This window comes from Ranitomeya variabilis, chromosome 5, assembly GCF_051348905.1.
Source record: "Ranitomeya variabilis isolate aRanVar5 chromosome 5, aRanVar5.hap1, whole genome shotgun sequence".
Classification (NCBI taxonomy): Eukaryota; Metazoa; Chordata; class Amphibia; order Anura; family Dendrobatidae; genus Ranitomeya; species Ranitomeya variabilis.
Window position 1 is genome coordinate 681,038,812 of NC_135236.1, and position 24,890 is coordinate 681,063,701.

General features: G+C 49.9%; 1 protein-coding gene across 1 annotated transcript; it reads left to right on the plus strand.

The window, feature by feature from the left end:
- The first annotated feature begins 948 nt into the window (after positions 1–948).
- On the plus strand, positions 949–24,239 carry BCL2L13 (BCL2 like 13). Its single transcript, XM_077267089.1, has 7 exons — positions 949–1,083; positions 8,078–8,221; positions 8,701–8,796; positions 12,307–12,463; positions 12,592–12,661; positions 12,861–13,004; positions 22,615–24,239. The coding sequence occupies exons 2-7, from the start codon at positions 8,113–8,115 to the stop codon at positions 23,386–23,388; spliced, it is 1,350 nt and encodes a 449-aa protein (XP_077123204.1). The 5' UTR covers positions 949–1,083; positions 8,078–8,112; the 3' UTR covers positions 23,389–24,239.
- Positions 24,240–24,890: the final 651 nt, after the last annotated feature.

Here is a 24,890-nt window from a genome sequence, read left to right on the forward strand (position 1 = left end):
TGATGCGGGCCATCACTATGTATGCACTCTTAGTGTGAGATCAGTGGACCAAGGTCATTTAACCCCTTAAAAACATCAGTTCCTTATTCAAAGCTGTGAAAATTAGCTGTTTGCCCACTCTGATGCCAGTTCTGGTGCCCAGAACCCATTTGGGCCGGGCTGGAGGGTCCTGGGTTTGATGTGGGCGCCCTGTTCTATATGTCTGCAGTGTGAGATCAGTGGCACAAAGTCATTTAACCCTTTCTGCAACGCCCTTCGGTGCCCACTGTGATGCCCAGATTTGTGTCGGTTTGATAGTTTTTGTAGCTGTTGTTCAGTGTCGTCACATCAGGCTCCTCGCGGCAGTGAGTTATTATCGAGATGATTATTTTTGGTTGTTAAACCTATAAAAAAACAGAAAAGAAAAAATGTCAGCCTCGTGAAAGCTGCAGTGTAAAGCAAGAAGGGGTTGGTCACCTGCTGACAACTGCAACTGAGCTAAAGCCATTCATCAACGTGAGTCCCAAATAGAGCAGTGACTGCAGTGTAAAGCATAAGGGAAAGACTGTGAGCGCCCCCAGCCCAGCCCCGCCCAGCCCCCAGCTCCCAGCTCCCAGCTCAGCCCCCAGCTCAGCCCCCAGCTCAGCCCTCAGCTCAGCCCCCAGCCCAGCCCCCAGCCCAGCCCCCAGCCCAGCCCCCAGCTCAGGTCACCTGCAGAACACGACATGACTGACAGCCAGAGGTGACTCGGAGTCAGAGGACGCGGTGTCCCTTTAACAGCCCCGCCCAGCTGCAGTGACGTCACCGCCCCGCCCACCTCCTGTTAGAGAGCATCGTTTCCGCGTGTCAAGCCTCACTCTAGAGCTAAGCCCCGCCTCTGCTTTATAAGTAGCTCCGCGTGCTGACCACACCCATCTTGTTTACTGATGAGTGCGATTGGTCAGATGTTGCCATGTGTAGGCGTGTCCTCGCCTGCGCAGTTCCCCCCCCACGTCACGCCTAGCACGTCTCTTCGGTGAGCTCCGCCCCCCATCATGGCTGCGGCTCCTGTGTAGAACGGGAGCCGGGACTGGAGGGACCGCGGTGTCCGAGCTGCGGCCACAGGTGAGCGGGGCGGCGGCGCAGGACGACATGGGGGACCCGGAGCGGAACAGCGGATGGTTCCCGTGTTTGGCGCCGGGTGCAGTAATCGAACCGCTGTGTGGTGTTTGCCCTCTTGTGGGGCGCAAGCCTCTGCCCTCTAGTGGCGGCGCCTGGTATGACCACACCCTGCAGTATTATGTCCAGGCTGCCCTCATATATGTGACCTCTGCACAGCGCCCCCTGGTGGAGGAGCAGGGAATCTCCCAAACCATAGAGGCCTCTCTGTGCGGATTTATACCGTGTAGAGGGGTCAGAGCCCCCAATAATCCGTTATATGACCAGCGAGCACGCCCATCACATGTACAGAGCCAGAATTATCTCGTGTAACGCATCGGCCCGGGGCGCCGAGGTCTGCTGTGCTGCGCCGAGGTCTGCTGTGCTGCGCCGAGGTCTGCTGTGCTGCGCCGAGGTCTGCTGTGCTGCGCCGAGGTCTGCTGTGCTGCGCCGAGGTCTGCTGTGCTGCGCCGAGGTCTGCTGTGCTGCGCCGAGGTCTGCTGTGCTGCGCCGAGGTGTAAGGTCTGCCGCTCTGTGCCGAGGTCTGCTGTGCTGAGGTGTAAGGACTGCCACTCTGTGCTGTGCTGAGGTGTAAGGTCTGCCGCTCTGTGCTGCGCTGAGGTGTAAGGTCTGCCGCTCTGTGCTGCGCTGAGGTGTAAGGTGTGCTGCGCTGAGGTGTAAGGTCTGCCGCTCTGTGCTGCGCTGAGGTGTAAGGTGTGCTGTGCTGAGGTGTAAGGTCTGCCGCTCTGTGCTGCGCTGAGGTGTAAGGTCTGCCGCTCTGTGCTGCGCTGAGGTGTAAGGTGTGCTGTGCTGAGGTGTAAGGTCTGCCGCTCTGTGCTGCGCTGAGGTGTAAGGTCTGCCGCTCTGTGCTGCGCTGAGGTGTAAGGTCTGCCGCTCTGTGCTGCGCTGAGGTGTAAGGTGTGCTGTGCTGAGGTGTAAGGTCTGCCGCTCTGTGCTGCGCTGAGGTGTAAGGTCTGCCGCTCTGTGCTGCGCTGAGGTGTAAGGTCTGCCGCTCTGTGCTGCGCTGAGGTGTAAGGTCTGCCGCTCTGTGCTGCGCTGAGGTGTAAGGTCTGCCGCTCTGTGCTGCGCTGAGGTGTAAGGTCTGCCGCTCTGTGCTGCGCTGAGGTGTAAGATCTGCCGCTCTGTGCTGCGCTGAGGTGTAAGGTCTGCCGCTCTGTGCTGCGCTGAGGTGTAAGGTCTGCCGCTCTGTGCTGCGCTGAGGTGTAAGGTCTGCCGCTCTGTGCTGCGCTGAGGTGTAAGGTCTGCCGCTCTGTGCTGCGCTGAGGTGTAAGGTCTGCCGCTCTGTGCTGCGCTGAGGTGTAAGGTCTGCCGCTCTGTGCTGCGCTGAGGTGTAAGGTCTGCCGCTCTGTGCTGCGCTGAGGTGTAAGGTGTGCTGCGCTGAGGTGTAAGGTCTGCCGCTCTGTTCTGCGCTGAGGTCTTCTGCTCTGTGCCGAGGTGTGCTGTGCTGTGCTGAGGTGTAAGGTCTGCCGCTCTGTGCTGCGCTGAGGTGTAAGGTCTGCCGCTCTGTGCTGCGCTGAGGTGTAAGGTCTGCCGCTCTGTGCTGCGCTGAGGTGTAAGGTCTGCCGCTCTGTGCTGCGCTGAGGTGTAAGGTCTGCCGCTCTGTGCTGCGCTGAGGTGTAAGGTCTGCCGCTCTGTGCTGCGCTGAGGTGTAAGGTCTGCCGCTCTGTGCTGCGCTGAGGTGTAAGGTGTGCTGCGCTGAGGTGTAAGGTCTGCCGCTCTGTTCTGCGCTGAGGTGTAAGGTCTGCCGCTCTGTGCTGCGCTGAGGTGTAAGGTCTGCCGCTCTGTGCTGCGCTGAGGTGTAAGGTCTGCCGCTCTGTGCTGCGCTGAGGTGTAAGGTCTGCCGCTCTGTGCTGCGCTGAGGTGTAAGGTCTGCCGCTCTGTGCTGCGCTGAGGTGTAAGGTCTGCCGCTCTGTGCTGCGCTGAGGTGTAAGGTGTGCTGCGCTGAGGTGTAAGGTCTGCCGCTCTGTTCTGCGCTGAGGTCTTCTGCTCTGTGCCGAGGTGTGCTGTGCTGCGCTGAGGTGTAAGGTCTGCCGCTCTGTGCTGCGCTGAGGTGTAAGGTCTGCCGCTCTGTGCTGCGCTGAGGTGTAAGGTCTGCCGCTCTGTGCTGCGCTGAGGTGTAAGGTCTGCCGCTCTGTGCTGCGCTGAGGTGTAAGGTCTGCCGCTCTGTGCTGCGCTGAGGTGTAAGGTCTGCCGCTCTGTGCTGCGCTGAGGTGTAAGGTGTGCCGCTCTGTTCTGCGCTGAGGTCTTCTGCTCTGTGCCGAGGTGTGCTGTGCTGCGCCGAGGTCTGCCGCTCTGTGCTGCGCTGAGGTGTAAGGTGTGCTGCGCTGAGGTGTAAGGTCTGCCGCTCTGTGCTGCGCTGAGGTGTAAGGTCTGCCGCACTGCGCCTAGGTCTAAGGTGTGCCACGGTTTGCTGCTGTGTGCTGTGTTGTGCCATATTACACTCCGGCCCGTTATCTGCAGTTTGCAGCAGTTGGGAGTCTCCACATTGCTCAGTGCCGGTGTATAATACAGATATAATGCATCGGGGGTCGCTCCGGGGTAATCGGCTACTGGGGTTTAAGATGCCGGCTGTATTGTACAGTGGTGCTGGAGATCTGATATTAGCCTGTGTTTGTAGAGGAGGCAACCAAGTGTGAAATGTGTTCTTTCGGGGGGGGGGCGCTCTAACAGCAGGAATCACAAGAGAATTATCTGTAACAACAGGTGCACCACACACAGAGACCGTGGACGGGTCAGATAATACACGTATTGCACTCGGCGCTCTATATATTATACACGTATGATGCTCTGATCTCTAAATACTGATGGTGGTTCTGGAGACGTATTCATGTACATATACTATCATCAGTACATGAATACGTCACCAGAACCATCGTCAGTACATGAATACGACACCGGAACCACCATCGGTGCATGAGTACGACACCGGAACCACAATCAGTGCATGAATGCGACACCAGAACCACCATCAGTGCATGAATACGACATCAGAACCACCATCAGTGCATGAATACGACACCGGAACCACCATCTGTGAATGAATACGTCACCGGAACCACCATCAGTGCATGAATACGTCACTGGAACCACCATCAGTGCATGAATACGACACCAGAACCACCATCAGTGCATGAATACGACATCAGAACCACCATCAGTGCATGAATACGACACCGGAACCACCATCTGTGAATGAATACGTCACCGGAACCACCATCAGTGCATGAATACGTCACTGGAACCACCATCAGTGCATGAATACGACACCAGAACCACCATCAGTGCATGAATACGACATCAGAACCACCATCAGTGCATGAATACGACACCGGAACCACCATCCGTGAATGAATACGTCACCGGAACCACCATCAGTGCATGAATACGACACCAGAACCACCATCAGTGCATGAATACGACACCAGAACCACCATCAGTGCATGAATACGTCACCAGAACCACCATCAGTGCATGAGTACGACACCGGAACCACCATCAGTGCACTAATGCGACACCAGAACCACCATCAGTGCATGAATGCGACACCAGAACCACCATCAGTGCATGAATGCGACACTGGAACCACCATCAGTGCATGAGTACGTCACCAGAACCACCATCGGTGCATGAGTACGACACCGGAACCACCATCAGTGCATGAATTTCGACACCGGTACCACCATCAGTGCATGAATACGTCACCAGAACCACCATCAGTGCATGAATGCGACACCAGAACCACCATCAGTGCATGAATGCGACACCAGAACCACCATCAGTGCATGAATGCGACACCAGAACCACCATCAGTGCATGAATACGACACCAGAACCACCATCAGTGCATGAATACGACACAAGAACCACCATCAGTGCATGAATACGACATCAGAACCACCATCAGTGCATGAATACGACTTCATATAACGCATTCATGCATCTGTGAATGAATACGTCACCGGAACCACCATCAGTGCATGAATACGTCACTGGAACCACCATCAGTGCATGAATGCGTCACTGGAACCACCATCAGTGCATGAATGCGACATCAGAACCACCATCAGTGCATGAGTACGACACCGGAACCACCATGAGTGCATGAATACGACACCGGAACCACCATGAGTGCATGAATACGACACCGGAACCACCATGAGTGCATGAATGCGACACCGGTAACACCATGAGTGCATGAATGCGACACCGGTAACACCATCAGTGCATGAATACGTCACCGGAGCCACCATCAGTGCATGCAAACGTCACCAGAGCCACCATCAGTACATGCAAACGTCACCAGAGCCACCATCAGTACATGCATACGTCACCAGAGCCACCATCAGTACATGCATACGTCACCGGAGACACCATCAGTACATGCATACGTCACCAGTATGTAGAGATCGGAGCCTAATACTTGTATTATCTGCCTCTTCTGCAGTCTCTGTGTTCGGGGCCCTGTTGTTACACATAATCCTCCTGTGATTCCTGCTGTCGGAGCCCCCCCAGCTGATATCACACATTTCACACTGGGTTGCCTCCTCCCCCCACACACTGTATAACTGGACACACATGGGTTAATACCGGGGCTCCAGCATCACAGAGCGGCTGATACCTGCAAACAATGGAGCATCATCCATTGCTGCCACATGAGTCAGGGATGTGGCTGCTGCTGCCCCTTACATTGATCACACATGTAGGCGGTGACCATTTAAAGGGGCGTGCCACCTGCCGGCAGCCCCTGTGCTTCATCCATTGCTCTCTGTTATCAGCCACTTCAGACCGCGGTGTGGAGATAAGTGCAGACACCACCTGGTCCCCTTATTATCCGCCTCCCCCCCCCCCCCCCCCATAATGCTGCAGCCCCCGATAAGCGCCAACCAGAGGGGCCACTGCCCGGAAGAACGTTGATTCTGTGCTGTGGATGTCATTGTAACAAATCCTCAGCTCTGTACATGATGTCGGCTCCTGGCTGTAACCAGGGATGTCTCACTCGCTGGCAGCAGAGGGATGGGGCAGAGCGTTCCTCCACCTCGCCGCAGAGCGTTCCTCCACCTCGCCGCAGAGCGTTCCTCCACCTCGCCGCAGAGCGTTCCTCCACCTCGCCGCAGAGCGTTCCTCCACCTCGCCGCAGAGCGTTCCTCCACCTCGCCGCAGAGCGTTCCTCCACCTCGCCGCAGAGCGTTCCTCCACCTCGCCGCAGAGCGTTCCTCCACCTCGCCGCAGAGCGTTCCTCCACCTCGCCGCAGAGCGTTCCTCCACCTCGCCGCAGAGCGTTCCTCCACCTCGCCGCAGAGCGTTCCTCCACCTCGCCGCAGAGCGTTCCTCCACCTCGCCGCAGAGCGTTCCTCCACCTCGCCGCAGAGCGTTCCTCCACCTCGCCGCAGAGCGTTCCTCCACCTCGCCGCAGAGCGTTCCTCCACCTCGCCGCAGAGCGTTCCTCCACCTCGCCGCAGAGCGTTCCTCCACCTCGCCGCAGAGCGTTCCTCCACCTCGCCGCAGAGCGTTCCTCCACCTCGCCGCAGAGCGTTCCTCCACCTCGCCGCAGAGCGTTCCTCCACCTCGCCGCAGAGCGTTCCTCCACCTCGCCGCAGAGCGTTCCTCCACCTCGCCGCAGAGCGTTCTTCCACCTCGCCGCAGAGCGTTCCTCCACCTCGCCGCAGAGCGTTCCTCCACCTCGCCGCAGAGCGTTCCTCCACCTCGCCGCAGAGCGTTCCTCCACCTCGCCGCAGAGCGTTCCTCCACCTCGCCGCAGAGCGTTCCTCCACCTCGCCGCAGAGCGTTCCTCCACCTCGCCGCAGAGCGTTCCTCCACCTCGCCGCAGAGCGTTCCTCCACCTCGCCGCAGAGCGTTCCTCCACCTCGCCGCAGAGCGTTCCTCCACCTCGCCGCAGAGCGTTCTTCCACCTCCGGACGCGGAGGAGCTGCCGAGTCATGTGCACCGGCTATAAAGGCCTGAAGGTTGTGTCCTCTGCTGGAGCTGCTCCTCGGCCCCCGGGGGGTGTATATACTGTGCGGGGCACCCACTAGTCACAGCGAGAGCAGCACCGGGACGTCTCCCGACAGCTGCGACAGCAGGAAATCGCACTGCGCCGCTTATCCTGCTGAGACTTGTAAGGACAGAGCCTCCTGGTGCATCATATGATGCCGAGCGCATGGCCGGGGTTACATCACGCGGTGCGCTCCAGTTACCTCCAGAGCTGCATGCACTATTCTGTCATATCTTATGCTCCAGTCACCTCCAGAGCTGCATCCACAATTTTGTCACGTCTTATGCTCCAGTCGCCTCCAAATCTGACTAGAGTATTTCTCAGCGCTGTCTTGTGTTTTTGGGTGGGGGGCTTCTTTATTGTAGTGTGTTTCCTGCATATTTCAGGGGGTCCTGACCTAACTGTGTATTGCAGGGGCTTTGGATGTGACTAGTTTGGTGATATTTTGCCGCTTATCTCTGGGGGTCCTGACGTATCTTCTGGGGGGTCCTGACGTATCTGCTGGGGGGGTCCTGACGTATCTGCTGGGGGAGGGTCCTGACGTATCTGCTGGGGGAGGGTCCTGACGTATCTGCTGGGGGGGTCCTGACGTATCTGCAGGGGGGGGTCCTGACGTATCTGCTGGGGGGGGTCCTGACGTATCTGCTGGGGGGGGGTCTTGACGTATCTGCTGGGGGGGGGTCTTGACGTATCTGCTGGGGGGGGTCTTGACGTATCTGCTGGGGGGGGTCTTGACGTATCTGCTGGGGGGGGTCTTGACGTATCTGCTGGGGGGGGGTCTTGACGTATCTGCTGGGGGGGGGTCTTGACGTATCTGCTGGGGGGGGTCCTGACGTATCTGCTGGGGGGGGTCCTGACGTATCTTCTGGGGGGGGTCCTGCAGTATCTGCTGGTGGGGTCCTGACGTACGTATCTGCTGGGGGTCCTGATATGACTGTCCGTCTTGCAGGAGCTCTGCCGCCCCCGATACCTCTGGACTCGCTCATGGCGTCAGTGTCCTCGGTGCCTTTTGGGTTCCACTGTGAAACGAAGTATGTGGTGCTCAGCTACCTGGGGTTCCGCCTGCAGGAGGCGCCCTCTACAGCCGGAGCAGGTAAGCTGCAGGTCTGCGCAGTAATGTGTCGGTCCTCACTGACCTCTCGAGTTCTGTTCCTCCATCATATTTATTACACACAGACATTCTGAGGCCGGGACCCCCCAGCAGTCAGGGCAGCGGTGCAGGGGCGCCCCTGATCCTGGTTGCTGTTTTCAGCCAGTCTGAGTCCCCGTCACAGCGGCGCCCCCGCTCCTCCCGTGTTTTCCGCTTGGCTTCTGATTCGGGCTGACAGGCTGTCGGGGGAGATCAGGCTCTCGCTGCTGCAGGAGACCAGACCTGCACAATCCATCACAGAGCGGATCATCCGGGTGATCACCCCCCACTTACCGGGCTCTGCTCATCCTAAACCTCCTGGTGTATGAATTGAATGTGAGGACTGACACCGCTGATGTAACCGCACAGATCGAAGCAGAATGACACCAGGACTGAGCGTTCTAATAATGGGGGATATAACCCACATCTGCTCTACATTACAGGCGCCCGGCAGACACCGACCACCGCAGGCACGGGCGAGACGGACAACACCGACATCGAGGAGGAGCTGAAGAGGCTGGAGGAGGAGATCACTGCAGGTCAGTGAGGAGGAGCGGCGGTCAGTGAGGTCACCGCTGATCTCTGGTGATGGATAGGAGGCATTCTCAGTGATGTCACCGCTGATCTCTGGTGATGGATAGGAGGCATTCTCAGTGATGTCACCTCTGATCTCTGGTGATGGATAGGAGGCATTTTCAGTGATGTCACCGCTGATCTCTGGTGATGGATAGGAGGCATTCTCAGTGATGTCACCGCTGATCTCTGGTGATGGATAAGAGACATTCTCAGTGATGTCACCTCTGATCTCTGGTGATGGATAAGAGACATTCTCAGTGATGTCACCGCTGATCTCTGGTGATGGATAGGAGGCATTCTCAGTGAGGTCACCGCTGATCTCTGGTGATGGATAGCAGGCATTCTCTTTGATGTCACCGCTGATCTCTGGTGATGGATAGGAGGCATTCTCAGTGATGTCACCGCTGATCTCTGGTGATGGATAGGAGGCATTCTCAGTGATGTCACCTCTGATCTCTAGTGATGGATAGGAGGCATTCTCAGTGAGGTCACCGCTGATCTCTGGTGATGGATAGGAGGCATTCTCTTTGATGTCACCGCTGATCTCTGGTGATGGATAGGAGGCATTCTCAGTGATGTCACCTCTGATCTCTAGTGATGGATAGGAGGCATTCTCAGTGATGTCACTGCTGATCTCTGGTGATGGATAGGAGGCATTCTCAGTGATGTCACCGCTGATCTCTGGTGATGGATAGGAGGCATTCTCAGTGATGTCACCGCTGATCTCTGGTGATGGATAAGAGACATTCTCAGTGATGTCACCTTTGATCTCTGGTGATGGATAGGAGGCATTCTCAGTGATGTCACTGCTGATCTCTGGTGATGGATAGGAGACATTCTCAGTGATGTCACCGCTGATCTCTGGTGATGGATAGGAGACATTCTCAGTGATGTCACCGCTGATCTCTAGTGATGGATAGGAGGCATTCTCAGTGAGGTCACCGCTGATCTCTGGTGATGGATAGGAGGCATTCTCTTTGATGTCACCTTTGATCTCTGGTGATGGATAGGAGGCATTCTCAGTGATGTCACTGCTGATCTCTGGTGATGGATAGGAGACATTCTCAGTGATGTCACCGCTGATCTCTGGTGATGGATAGGAGACATTCTCAGTGATGTCACCGCTGATCTCTAGTGATGGATAGGAGGCATTCTCAGTGAGGTCACCGCTGATCTCTGGTGATGGATAGGAGGCATTCTCTTTGATGTCACCGCTGATCTCTGGTGATGGATAGGAGACATTCTCAGTGATGTCACCGCTGATCTCTGGTGATGGATAGGAGGCATTCTCAGTGATGTCACCGCTGATCTCTGGTGATGGATAGGAGGCATTCTCAGTGATGTCACCGCTGATCTCTGGTGATGGATAAGAGACATTCTCAGTGATGTCACCGCTGATCTCTGGTGATGGATAGGAGGCATTCTCAGTGATGTCACCGCTGATCTCTGGTGATGGATAGGAGACATTCTCAGTGATGTCACCGCTGATCTCTGGTGATGGATAGGAGGCATTCTCAGTGATGTCACCGCTGATCTCCGGTGATGGATAGGAGACATTCTCAGTGATGTCACCTCTGATCTCCGGTGATGGATAGGAGACATTCTCAGTGATGTCACCGCTGATCTCTGCTGATGGATAGGAGGCATTCTCAGTGATGTCACCGCTGATCTCTGGTGATGGATAGGAGGCATTCTCAGTGATGTCACCGCTGATCTCTGGTGATGGATAGGAGGCATTCTCAGTGATGTCACCGCTGATCTCTGGTGATGGATAAGAGACATTCTCAGTGATGTCACCGCTGATCTCTGGTGATGGATAGGAGACATTCTCAGTGATGTCACCGCTGATCTCTGGTGATGGATAGGAGACATTCTCAGTGATGTCACCGCTGATCTCTGGTGATGGATAGGAGGCATTCTCAGTGATGTCACCGCTGATCTCCGGTGATGGATAGGAGACATTCTCAGTGATGTCACCTCTGATCTCCGGTGATGGATAGGAGACATTCTCAGTGATGTCACCGCTGATCTCCGGTGATGGATAGGAGACATTCTCAGTGATGTCACCTCTGATCTCTGGTGATGGATAGGAGGCATTCTCAGTGATGTCACCGCTGATCTCTGGTGATGGATAGGAGACATTCTCAGTGATGTCACCTCTGATCTCTGGTGATGGATAGGAGGCATTCTCAGTGATGTCACCGCTGATCTCTGGTGATGGATAGGAGGCATTCTCAGTGATGTCACCGCTGATCTCTGGTGATGGATAGGAGGCATTCTCAGTGATGTCACCTCTGATCTCCGGTGATGGATAGGAGACATTCTCAGTGATGTCACCGCTGATCTCTGCTGATGGATAGGAGGCATTCTCAGTGATGTCACCGCTGATCTCTGGTGATGGATAGGAGACATTCTCAGTGATGTCACCTCTGATCTCTGGTGATGGATAGGAGGCATTCTCAGTGATGTCACCGCTGATCTCTGGTGATGGATAGGAGACATTCTCAGTGATGTCACCGCTGATCTCTGGTGATGGATAGGAGACATTCTCAGTGATGTCACCGCTGATCTCTGGTGATGGATAGGAGACATTCTCAGTGATGTCACCTCTGATCTCTGGTGATGGATAGGAGGCATTCTCAGTGATGTCACCGCTGATCTCTGGTGATGGATAGGAGGCATTCTCAGTGATGTCACCGCTGATCTCTGGTGATGGATAGGAGGCATTCTCAGTGATGTCACCTCTGATCTCTGGTGATGGATAGGAGACATTCTCAGTGATGTCACCGCTGATCTCTGGTGATGGATAGGAGGCATTCTCAGTGATGTCACCTCTGATCTCCGGTGATGGATAGGAGACATTCTCAGTGATGTCACCGCTGATCTCTGCTGATGGATAGGAGGCATTCTCAGTGATGTCACCGCTGATCTCTGGTGATGGATAGGAGACATTCTCAGTGATGTCACCTCTGATCTCTGGTGATGGATAGGAGGCATTCTCAGTGATGTCACCGCTGATCTCTGGTGATGGATAGGAAACATTCTCAGTGATGTCACCGCTGATCTCTGGTGATGGATAGGAGACATTCTCAGTGATGTCACCGCTGATCTCTGGTGATGGATAGGAGACATTCTCAGTGATGTCACCTCTGATCTCTGGTGATGGATAGGAGGCATTCTCAGTGATGTCACCGCTGATCTCTGGTGATGGATAGGAGGCATTCTCAGTGATGTCACCGCTGATCTCTGGTGATGGATAGGAGGCATTCTCAGTGATGTCACCTCTGATCTCTGGTGATGGATAGGAGGCATTCTCAGTGATGTCACCTCTGATCTCTGGTGATGGATAGGAGGCATTCTCAGTGATGTCACCGCTGATCTCTGGTGATGGATAGGAGGCATTCTCAGTGATGTCACCGCTGATCTCTGGTGATGGATAGGCGGCACTCTCAGTGATGTCTCCCTGTTTTCAGCCTTCCCCAGCACCGGTTTTGACATGCATACGTCTCCGGTCTTCAGTCCCGCCAGCCCGGACAGCACCATTGAGGAGTGTTTGGCGCAGCTGGCGGACCGGATGTGTCTGGAGATGGCGGACACCCTGGATAAAGCCGCACAGAGCCTCCTTAGCGGGTGAGTGTGACCCTGCTGCTCTTCTCTGCCCCCTTGTGACAGTTTACAGGTATATATGACGTTCTTTGTACCACACCACAGTATAGGTGGGCACTATGTAAAATAACTCATCTGCTTCTTCCACACAGGAGCCTCACCTACGAGGTGTTCAAGAAGGAATCGTTTGATGCTGCGTCACAGACCTCCGGCTGGAATAAGGTGGGTGAGTGTGGAGGGAGGCACTGGTGAGGTCCCTGCGCCTCCTCTGCCCGAGGCACAAAACTTTATACGAAGAATTAATTACCTTTCATTTCATGTTTTATCGCTGCTTGACTATGCAGAACTGCCAGCCTGAAGCCGTCTGTTGTCCGGGCATGCTGAGAGTTGTAGTACTGACTCCAGATTCTCTCTCTTGCAGGTACTGGTACCTCTTGTCCTCCTGCAGCGCCTCCTGCTGGAGCAGACGAGAAGCGGCAATCGCCAACTACACAATCTCGTGCAACTCGGGGTCTCTTATGTGGAAGACGTGTGCTCAGACTTCATTATCCAGCAAGGAGGATGGGTATGTGTGTAATACCGTCATAGTGTGCACAAGTAATCCGATATAAAGAGGTGACGACCCCAGACTGCCCCCTATGTACAAGAGTATAACTACTATAATACTGCTCCAATGTACAAGAATATAACTACTATAATACTGCCCCCTATGTACAAGAATATAACTACTATAATACTGCCCCTATGTACAAGAATATAACTACTATAATACTGCTCCTATGTACAAGAATATAACTACTATAATACTGCTCCTATGTACAAGAATATAACTACTATAATACTGCTCCTATGTACAAGAATATAACTACTATAATACTGCCCCCTATGTACAAGAATATAACTACTATAATACTGCCCCTATGTACAAGAATATAACTACTATAATACTGCTCCTATGTACAAGAATATAACTACTATAATACCGCCCCCTATGTACAAGAATATAACTACTATAATACTGCCCCCTATGTACAAGAATATAACTACTATAATACTGCCCCCTATGTACAAGAATATAACTACTATAATACTGCTCCAATGTACAAGAATATAACTACTATAATACTGCCCCCTATGTACAAGAATATAACTACTATAATACTGCCCCTATGTACAAGAATAGAACTACTATAATACTGCCCCTATGTACAAGAATATAACTACTATAATACTGCCCCTATGTACAAGAATATAACTACTATAATACTGCTCCAATGTACAAGAATATAACTACTATAATACTGCTCCTATGTACAAGAATATAACTACTATAATACTGCTCCAATGTACAAGAATATAACTACTATAATACTGCCCCTATGTACAAGAATATAACTACTATAATACTGCCCCTATGTACAAGAATATAACTACTATAATACTGCCCCTATGTACAAGAATATAACTACTATAATACTGCCCCTATGTACAAGAATATAACTACTATAATACTGCCCCTATGTACAAGAATATAACTACTATAATACTGCCCCTATGTACAAGAATATAACTGCTATAATACTGCCCCTATGTACAAGAATATAACTACTATAATACTGCCCCTATGTACAAGAATATAACTACTATAATACTGCCCCTATGTACAAGAATATAACTACTATAATACTGCCCCTATGTACAAGAATATAACTACTATAATACTGCCCCTATGTACAAGAATATAACTACTATAATACTGCTCCTATGTACAAGAATATAACTACTATAATACTGCCCCTATGTACAAGAATATAACTACTATATTACTGCCCCTATGTATATATATACATAGGAGCAGTATTATAGTAGTTATATTCTTGCACATAGGGGCAGTATTATAGTAGTTATATTCTTGCACATAGGGGCGGTACTATTCCTATAGATTGTACGTGTGTATTGGAGTTTCCTTTGTCGTCGGCTCCTTCTTCTTCCATTGGGGAGGTGATATTTGCACCTCGTCCTCTTGTGCTGCTCCCTATAGAGGACTCTGCCGTTGCTCCGCGCTGCCTCTCTGTCCTCCATATGTCTCGGCCTCCGGCTCAGGGATCATACTCAGGGATTACAGGCCGCGGCCGTCCAGCTGGATAGAAGGTAAATTCTCCGCGGATAAAGCCGCTGCTGATGGAGTCATTTCCTGATGGATTACCGGCGCCTTTCGCTCTGCAGATGTCGGACACGTGAGGACGCTCTGCGCTCTCAATGTGACCTCCTTTCTTTCGGACGCTCCGTTGCTCATCTTTGACCATATTTTCTGCCGTCTTTATATCCACAGATCCCCCGTATGATGATATTTGGGGGGCGGCCATGTGACGCTTCTCGTGTAATACTCATGGGGGCGCCGCAGTGTTTTTTTTTGCTGGTCGTCCTATTGAGGGACCTTGAACCTGTCGCTCGCTGCGCGTGGTCCGAGGGCACCGTGTACACATGGCAGGTGCTCTCGACAGTGCGCGGGGGGCTGCAAGACCTTCATGAATTAAATAGCTGGTAACCCCCACCTTATAATGGTGCCGGAGCGTTATAAGAGAAGCCGCTGGCAATAGGGGACACAGTGTTTCCTACTGATCACAGTGGCTGATAACAGGCAGCAATAGCTTGTTTCCACCCCTGCGTGGAGCGGCTGATAACAGAGGACAATGGCTTGTGCCCTGACTGTGTAGTCCGCGGTTGGTGCTCGCTCTCTCTTCGCCCCGGAGCTGTAGCAATGTGGGTCGCTCCTCCTCCCGTGTCTTTCGTGCTCGCGCGCTCGGCTCTGCTGCTCCCAGCGCAGATGTTACCGTCTCCTCTCTGGAATCCGCAGCTCTCCAGCCGTCTCCTCGTGGGGTAAGACCTTCACTTATGTGGCCCCTATTTATTTCTGTGAGGGGACGGTGGCGGTCCCTCCCGGCATTTAACCCTTACGTGACCGTATTATCTTGTAATAACGGAGAGCGGACACATTTTATCATTTTTTTTTTTTGTATTTCGTGTTGCGTCATATTTTCTTTTTGCTTATTTTTTTGTTTCCCCAGCAATTTATTTACTTTTATAATTTACAGACTTTTTTGTTTTTTTTATCCTATCATTTAAAGGGCCAGTGCTGAATAATACTTTTGACATCATCATGGGTCCGTGATGTTATAACAGTATAATAGTCCCCTGCTCCTGATATAAGACCCCGGGTCCTGACCCGTTATTTTGCAGCTGGTCTTCTACCTTTGTTCATCCTGAGCAGCCTGATGCATGAGGAGAATGGTAGAGCCCTGCTGAGCGGTGGGGATGATAGGAGTCGTAGTCTGGACGTGCAGTATGGCCGCCTGCGGCTGGGATTCCTCTGTCTCACACATGACGGGTTCTGTCGGCTTCACTTCTGCTCCGTCGCCCCGCAGCGTTCACACACCCGTCGCCCCGCAGCGTTCACACACCCGCCCTCCAGGCGCGCCGCCCGCCATTAACCCATCGAGCCATGAACCTTTGAGCAATTCTGCAGATTCCTCTGGTGCATTACGTTCCGATGAGACTACATGTCCCATGAAGCAACACAGCAGAGCTTGGTGTGTACCCCTTTAAGAGCCGCCCTGATGGCGGGGGCCCCATCGCTACGGGAATTGCTGTCATTTATCCCTAATGCGTTTTATTATCAGGAGCCAAAAAGGCGACGTCCCATAATGCACCGGGCTTGGGCAGTCATTGATCGGGTGTTAATGGGGGCCACTGGGGGGCGCTGTTCTCCCACGTAAAGTTCTGCCACTTTATAATTAACCTCCATTCTCAAGGTCTCTGCTGGCGGTCAGTGACTGTGAGCACTCCTGGATTCTGTGGGGGGTTTGTCACAGTGTATCAGTGCAGGTGCTGCTGGGTCCCGCTCACATACTCGCCTGCACTGATGCATTGTGGGTGTGACTGCAGCTTTGGATGTGACTGCAGCTTTGGGTGTGACTGCAGCTTTGGGTGTGACTGCAGCTTTGGGTGTGACTGCAGCTTTGGATGTGACTGCAGCTTTGGGTGTGACTGCAGCTTTGGGTGTGACTGCAGCTTTGGATGTGACTGCAGCTTTGGATGTGACTGCAGCTTTGGATGTGACTGCAGCTTTGGATGTGACTGCAGCTTTGGATGTGACTGCAGCTTTGGATGTGACTGCAGCTTTGGATGTGACTGCAGCTTTGGATGTGACTGCAGCTTTGGATGTGACTGCAGCTTTGGATGTGACTGCAGCTTTGGGTGTGACTGCAGCTTTGGGTGTGACTGCAGCTATGGGTGTGACTGGAGCATTAGACCTCGCACTGCAGCTTTGGGTGTGACTGGAGCATTAGACCTCGCACTGCAGCTTTGGGTGTGACTGGAGCATTAGACCTCGCACTGCAGCTTTGGGTGTGACTGCAGCATTAGACCTCCCACTGCAGCTTTGGGTGTGACTGGAGCATTAGACCTCGCACTGCAGCTTTGGGTGTGACTGGAGCATTAGACCTCGCACTGCAGCTTTGGGTGTGACTGGAGCATTAGACCTCGCACTGCAGCTTTGGGTGTGACTGGAGCATTAGACCTCGCACTGCAGCTTTGGGTGTGACTGCAGCATTAGACCTCGCACTGCAGCTTTGGGTGTGACTGCAGCATTAGACCTCGCACTGCAGCTTTGGGTGTGACTGGAGCATTAGACCTCGCACTGCAGCTTTGGGTGTGACTGGAGCATTAGACCTCGCACTGCAGCTTTGGGTGTGACTGGAGCATTAGACCTCGCACTGCAGCTTTGGGTGTGACTGGAGCATTAGACCTCGCACTGCAGCTTTGGGTGTGACTGGAGCATTAGACCTCGCACTGCAGCTTTGGGTGTGACTGGAGCATTAGACCTCACACTGCAGCTTTGGGTGTGACTGGAGCATTGGACCTCGCACTGCAGCTTTGGATGTGACTGGAGCGTGGCGCCATCTTGAACCCCTCCCATCCTCAGATCCAGACTTATTGCCTGTTACATAAGCATCTGCCCGGGTCCGGCGGCAGCGAGAAGAGGGGCATGCTGGGTATTTATTCTGTGACATTCCTGCAAATAAAGCGGCTTTAGTGTCCGCACCGATGAATTTCAGTCCCGAGCGCTTAAAGCGACACACACCCCAAAGATGGTACAATTAAAGCTACATACACCTGGAAACCGTCAGTAAGCTGATGTAATGCATCCCGCAGCCAAAACTAAGAGGTGGATCCTCGCTCTGTGAATCAGCGGCTTATAGATCCAGGAGAGCAGGTCCGATGACATCACTTTCCGTCTGCTGAGCGCTCTCCGGGCAGCGGCAAAATAATTACTGGTAGTTACTCAGCTCCTCAGAGGCTTTACCGCGTCTCAGAAGTTATTACTGCCGAGAGCATCTGTCCCCGAGGAGTGTGAGAGCCAAGTCCTGGAAGAAGACGAAAGGCGCCTCGTAATCCTATCATAGCAGTCATATCCCTGTACATAGGGGCAGTATTATAGTACTTATATTCCTGTACATAGGAGCAGTATTATAGTAGTTATATTCTTGTACATAGGGGCAGTATTATAGTACTTATATTCCTGTACATAGGAGCAGTATTATAGTAGTTATATTCTTGTACATAGGGGGCAGTATTATAGTAGTTATATTCCTGTACATAGGGGCAGTATTATAGTACTTATATTCCTGTACATAGGGGCAGTATTATAGTAGTTATATTCTTGTACATAGGGGCAGTATTATAGTAGTTATATTCTTGTACATAGGAGCAGTATTATAGTAGTTACATTCTTGTACATAGGAGCAGTATTATAGTAGTTATATTCTTGTACATAGGAGCAGTATTATAGTAGTTATATTCTTGTACATAGGAGCAGTATTATAGTAGTTATATTCTTGTACATATGAGCAGTATTATAGTAGTTATATTCTTGTACATAGGAGCAGTATTATAGTAGTTATATTCTTGTACATAGGAGCAGTATTATAGTAGTTATATTCTTGTACATAGGGGCAGTATTATAGTAGTTATATTCTTGTACATAGAGGCAGTATTATAGTAGTTATAGTCTTGTACATAGGAGCAGTATTATAGTAGTTATATTCTTATACATAGGGGGCAGTATTATAGTAGTTATATTCTTGTACATAGGGGCAGTATTATAGTAGTTATATTCTTGTACATAGGGGGCAGTATTACAGTAGTTATATTCTTGTACATAGGAGCAGTATTATAGTAGTTATATTCTTGTACATAGGAGCAGTATTATAGTAGTTATATTATTGTACATAGGGGCAGTATTATAGTAGTTATATTATTGTACATAGGGGCAGTATTATAGTAGTTATATTCTTGTACATAGGGGCAGTATTATAGTAGTTATATTCTTGTACATAGGAGCAGTATTATAGTAGTTAGATTCTTGTACATAGGGGCAGTATTATAGTAGTTATATTCTTGTACATAGGAGCAGTATTATTGTAGTTATATTCTTGTATATAGGGGCAGTATTATAGTAGTTATATTCTTGTACATAAGGGCAGTATTATAGTAGTTATATTCTTGTACATAGGGGCAGTATTATAGTAGTTATATTCTTGTACATAGGAGCAGTATTATAGTAGTTAGATTCTTGTACATAGGGGCAGTATTATAGTACTTATATTCCTGTACATAGGGGCAGTATTATAGTAGTTATATTCTTGTACATAGGAGCAGTATTATAGTAGTTATATTCTTGTACATAGGAGCAGTATTATAGTAGTTATATTCTTGTACATAGGGAGCAGTATTATAGTAGTTATATTCTTGTACATAGGGGCAGTATTATAGTAGTTATATTCCTGTACATAGGGAGCAGTATTATAGTAGTTATATTCTTGTACATAGGGAGCAGTATTATAGTAGTTATATTCCTGTACATAGGGGCAGTATTATAGTAGTTATATTCTTGTACATAGGGAGCAGTATTATAGTAGTTATATTCTTGTACATAGGGGCAGAATTATAGTAGTTATATTCTTGTACATAGGGGGCAGTATTATAGTAGTTATATTCTTGTACATAGGAGCAGTATTATAGTAGTTATATTCTTGTACATAGGAGCAGTATTATAGTAGTTATTTTCTTGTATATAGGGAGCAGTATTATAGTAGATAGTAGTTATATTCTTGTACATAGGGGCAGTATTATAGTAGATAGTAGTTATATTCTTGTACATAGGAGCAGTATTATAGTAGTTATATTCTCGTACATAGGGGGCAGTATTATAGTAGTTATATTCTTGTACATAGGGGCAGTATTATAGTAGTTCTATTCTTGTACATAGGGGCAGTATTATAGTAGATAGTAGTTATATTCTTGTACATAGGAGCAGTATTATATTAGTTATATTCTTGTACATAGGGGCAGTATTATAGTAGTTATATTCTTGTATATAGGAGCAGTATTATAGTAGTTATATTCTTGTACATAGGGGCAGTATTATAGTAGTTATATTCTTGTACATAGGGACAGTATTATAGTAGTTATATTCTTGTACATAGGGGCAGTATTATAGTAGTTATATTCTCGTACATAGGGGCAGTATTATAGTAGATAGTAGTTATATTCTTGTACATAGGAGCAGTATTCTACTAGCAGAAACAGAGCAAACTTCAGCTCACCTGGGACACAGGATAATAAAACAAAAAAAAAAAAGAAAGAAAAATCAAGCAAAGAGTCGAGATACATAAATGCTTATATCCATAAAAACGTGTCTGGTAAATGAACCACATCAAACGCGTTTCAGACTTAGTCCTTATTCATTGCTTACCAGTAAGTAGATGGCATAATCTGTGCTGTGATCATATATATAGTTATGGTCAAAAAATGTTGGTACTCTTGAAATTGTTGTAGAAAATGAAGTATTTCTCCCAGAAAATTATTGAAAGTACACGTTTTGTTATGCACATGTTTATGTCCTTTGTGTGTTAGAAAAACACGAAAAAAAACAGAGTAAAAAAATGCAAGTTGGACATAATTTCACACAAAACCGAGAAATGGACCTGACAAAATTGTTGGCACCTTGCCAAGATTGTGCTGAAACAACTTTGTTTCCAGCATGTGATGCTCGTTCAGAATCACCTGTGGTAAGTAACAGGTATGGGCCATGTGAAAATCACACCTGAAACCAGATAAAAAGGGTAAAAGTTGACTCAATCTCTGCATTGTGTGTCTGTAAGGCTGGTTTCAGACTTGCATTCCTGTGCGCTGCGGATGGCAGCGTACTTCCTCCTTGCTTGCTCCGCCTACTGCCGGCTGCATCCAGCATTTCCCTGTGTGCCTATATTTAACATTGGGTACGCAGGGACATGCGGATGTGTCCGCATGCGGTTCTTTGAGGTTTGCGGCGCCTGCACAGAAACGCAAAATTCAGAACTTTACAACCCATGACACTGTAGCTGATCTCCCTAGACATGGGCGGCAGAGAAAAACTGATAAAAGGTTGCAGCGGAAAATAGAAAATAGTCCGGATGGTGGATAAGCATCTCAAATAAAGATCCAAAGAAATTTCAACTGTCCTGCAGGCTAAGGGTGCGTTAGCGCGATCTATCCGTCCACATGTAAATGACATGAAACACTATGGCAGGAGACCCAGGAGGACCCCACTGCTGACTCAGACATAAAAAAGCTAGGCTGCAGTTTGCCAAAATCCTTCCAGGAAAGCGTCTTGTGGACAGATGAGACCAAGATAGAGCTTTTTGGTGAAGCACATCATTCTACTGTTTACTGAAAATGGAATGAGGCCTACAAAGAAAAGAACACAGTACACACAGTCAAATATGGTGGAGGTTCACAGATGTTTGTGGGTTGTTTTGCTGCTTCTGGCACTGGGTGCCTCGACTGTGTGCCTCGCATCATGAAATCTGAAGATTACCAATAGATTTTGGGTGGCAATGTAGTGCCCTGTGCCAGAAAGCTGGGTTTGTTTCCTAGGTCATGGGTCTTACAGCAGGACAATGACCCCAAACAAAATTCATGAAGCCCCCAGAAATGGATAGAAATGAAGCGCTGGAGAATTCTGAAATGGCCAACAATTATTTTGGATCTAAATCCCATTGATCACCTGTGGAGAGATCTTAAATTTATTGTTGGGAGAAGGCGAAATATGAGAGCGGGAGCAGTTTGTAAGAAAAATTGTCCGAAATTCCAGCTGAGAGGAGGAAGAATCTTGTTGATTGTTATAGGAAGCGATTGATTGCAGGTATTTATTCCAAATGGTGCAACTAAATATTAAGTTGAGGGTGCCAACAATTCTGTGCCACCCATTTTTAGAGTTTTGTGTGAAATTATGCACCATTTTTTTCCCTTTTTTTTTTTTTTTTTGTGTGGTGGTTCAATAAACACAAAGGAACTACATAGCATGTGTATAACAAAACATGGGGAATGAAAATAATTTTCTGGAACAATTTCAAGGGTGCCAAAACTTTCGGCCATGACTGTATACACTCTGGAGGCTATTCCTGAACCTGTTGTGGTTTGGCAAATGGAGATTGTTCGGGGTCTTGATGCTCTTACATGTATATTTATATATTGGTTATTAATGAGACATCCGATCATACCTCCAGAATTACGGCCACAGGAGAGTGCGGTGAACCTCTTCTCGGTGGAGTTTGTCCCTGTATACACATCGTCAGACTTTTCTCTAATTGCTTCAGTCCTTGCAGAGCTGCATTCGATTCTTTATTGTGGGGTATACAGTGCCAGGTCCTGCAGTACCGATCCTGACCCATCGTTCCACGTCTAGTCGCGTAACTGGCAAATATCAAGTTAGACCATACTAGATGGCGGCTTTAAACGCGCACCCTCAGAAAACCATTAATTACACTACATTATAACAGATATTTCTTATACTACAACAGTGCCCCTTAGTGGATAATAATTGGAAATATCCACTAGGAGGCACCCTTGTAGTATAAATTTGAGAAATATCCACTAGGAGTAGGCACTGTTCTAGTGTAAAACCTGGCAACATCCATTGATGGATACTGTTCTATTGTTGCAGTAAACTGTGAAATGTCCACTAGTGGGTACTGTCGTAATGTAGTTTACAGCAGAGAAGTGGACCCTGGTGGGCACTGCTGAAATGTAGCCTTCATTAGCTTCTTTAATTCGCTCATTGTGTCTTTTAGGGCACAGTTTTCAGCCTGGACGCTGAAGAAGACGATGTCTCAGGTCTGATCGCCGAGGACAGTAACGACATCTACATCCTGACTAGCGATAACTCTGAGCAGGTGAGCCCTCCCGAGAGCCTGGCTGTCTCTTCCTCCTGGCACACCGAAAGCTTGCCCACATCCCTGGGTCCTGAGTCCTGGCAGCAGGTGGCTATGGATCCCGAGGAGTTAAAGAGCCTGGACAGCAATGGCGGTGGAGAGGAACGCAGCGAGAACAACTCCTCTAACTCTGACATCGTCCACGTGGAGAAGGAGGAGATAGCGGAGGTCATCGAGGAGGCTGCCGTGGTCGAGGAGAGACTTGAACAACAGGAGCAAGAAGAAGAAGAGGAGGAGATTGAGGATGAAGAAAGGGAAATCTTGATGATCCCTTCTGCCATGATGACCACACTTGCTGCCCCATCTCCTCCCTCTCGAGTAGAAGAGAAGGAGAGCCTCCCACCACCAGTATCTGAGCCCCTAAAGGTGGACATAGCCATAACTGGAGCTTCAGAGAAGGAGACTCCATCTCCTTCCGAGGAGTTAAAAGATGTCTCTGGTCCTTCACTACTGGAATCAAAGGAAAAAGTAGAATCCTCCATATCTCCCCTGCTTCCTCAGCCGATCGAAACGGGAGAAGAAAAACCTGTGTTCCTCCCAGAGGGGAAATCCATCCTTCTGTACGGAGGAGCAGCGGCAGTGGCCGTTTTGGCGGTGGCTGTGGCCATGGTGGTGGCACTGAGAAAAAAGTAGAAGTAAACGGCAGGAGGTTGTATTTCCCTCTACCTGCCCAGTTCCCCTCTCGTGACACCCTCGTCACGCATACCCTAGGCTGTAAAAAAATGACCGAAATAAAGGGGGGGAAAAAGGGGTCAAAAAGCTCCTGTGAATCGGTCGGGGGGGACCTGTGTGAGACCTCCCTGCTGCTGATATAATTTCACTGCACAGGCTTGACCAAGCTGTTCAATCTTACTTTGCCATCACTGCCAGGCCGGCCGCCGCCGCCAGAACGGCTCATTGTGCTGGAAAAATTATGCAACGATGACCAAGGCATGTAGTGCTAGCGGCCATTAAAAATACCAAAAAAAAATATATGGGACCTACGGGCGTAGGATAACCCCCCGGGGGGAGGCTGTAACTACAACCATATCAGGGAATGGTGCAGCCGCCATCTTTAGTCAGTGCCCTCTTAGTCTGACACCCGGGCACCTGTGTGACCCCGAGTACGACGGCGCTCACCCACGATCAGTCTCCTCTACCCCCAGCATAGGGCAGGGATTTGGGGGAAGACGCATTTCACCTGCGCAGGTTTAGTACCAGAGCAGTTTATTTTCTTAATTTGATAACGGTAAATTACACGGCACAGATTTATTTTAATTAAATGTTAAGACGAAAAAGTAATACGTTTTGGTAAAATGTTTATTTTTGCCCCCGAGTGACGACGCTTCTGCCTGTGGGGACAACATGGAGTCTCGCTGTTCGGCGGGGGAGAGGGGTCGGGTTTCCTGCTTTGCAAAGATTTTATTTTTAACAATGGAGAATAATGAAGCACTTATTTTATGGGGCTGTCAAAAAATTGTAAATTGTAGAATATTAAAAGCCGGAAAGAAAAAAGAAAAAATCTAATCTTTGACGCCTGAGCCGCGTGTGTGGTGTGAGAGTGGGAGACGACCAATATGTCCGCCATGACACAACCCCGGCCACTGTTTCCTGTGAGCGGCATTTACCTCACACACTGACCGGCACTTGTGTCCAGTCAGTGGTTGCTGGGGGGAGGAGCATAAGATCAGGCCATCAGCCTCCTCCAATAGGAAAGCAGCTCTCCCATGTGAGGTGTAGTCCCATTGGAGGAGGCTGATACGTGCTCCTCCCCCCAGCAGCCACTATATAAGTGCTGGTGATCTTCTCTCTGTGCAGGATCCTGCAGACATATTACTGGACGTAAACACGGCTGCTAATAATCTCCGTACATCAGACGACCTGAAAACTGCGACCTGGACACTAATAACACAGAATCGTCCAGAAACAGCAGAGAGATTCCAGTATAATCAGGTGATGAGCGGGAGGAGATTTACCTCAGGACGACATTACTGGGATGTGGAGATCAGGGATCTGTATTGTGGATTGATGCGGTTTATATGGGGGGCTGTGATATAATAATTCAGTGAGACATGACAGTAAAGTGATCCCGTTACCTCATCAGATCTCCAGTGATGGAGTCAGGATATGTCTGGATTATGAGGCCGGGCCGCTGT

What these genes read in the sequence shown, in the direction of transcription:
- BCL2L13 (XM_077267089.1), top strand. Translation starts at nt 8,113, where the DNA reads ATGGCGTCAGTGTCCTCGGTGCCTTTTGGGTTCCACTGTGAAACGAAG. An exon ending in GCCCTCTACAGCCGGAGCAG is followed by an intron (nt 8,222 to 8,700) that starts GTAAGCTGCAGG and finishes TCTACATTACAG; the next exon opens with GCGCCCGGCAGACACCGACC. An exon ending in TTATCCAGCAAGGAGGATGG is followed by an intron (nt 13,005 to 22,614) that starts GTATGTGTGTAA and finishes TGTGTCTTTTAG; the next exon opens with GGCACAGTTTTCAGCCTGGA.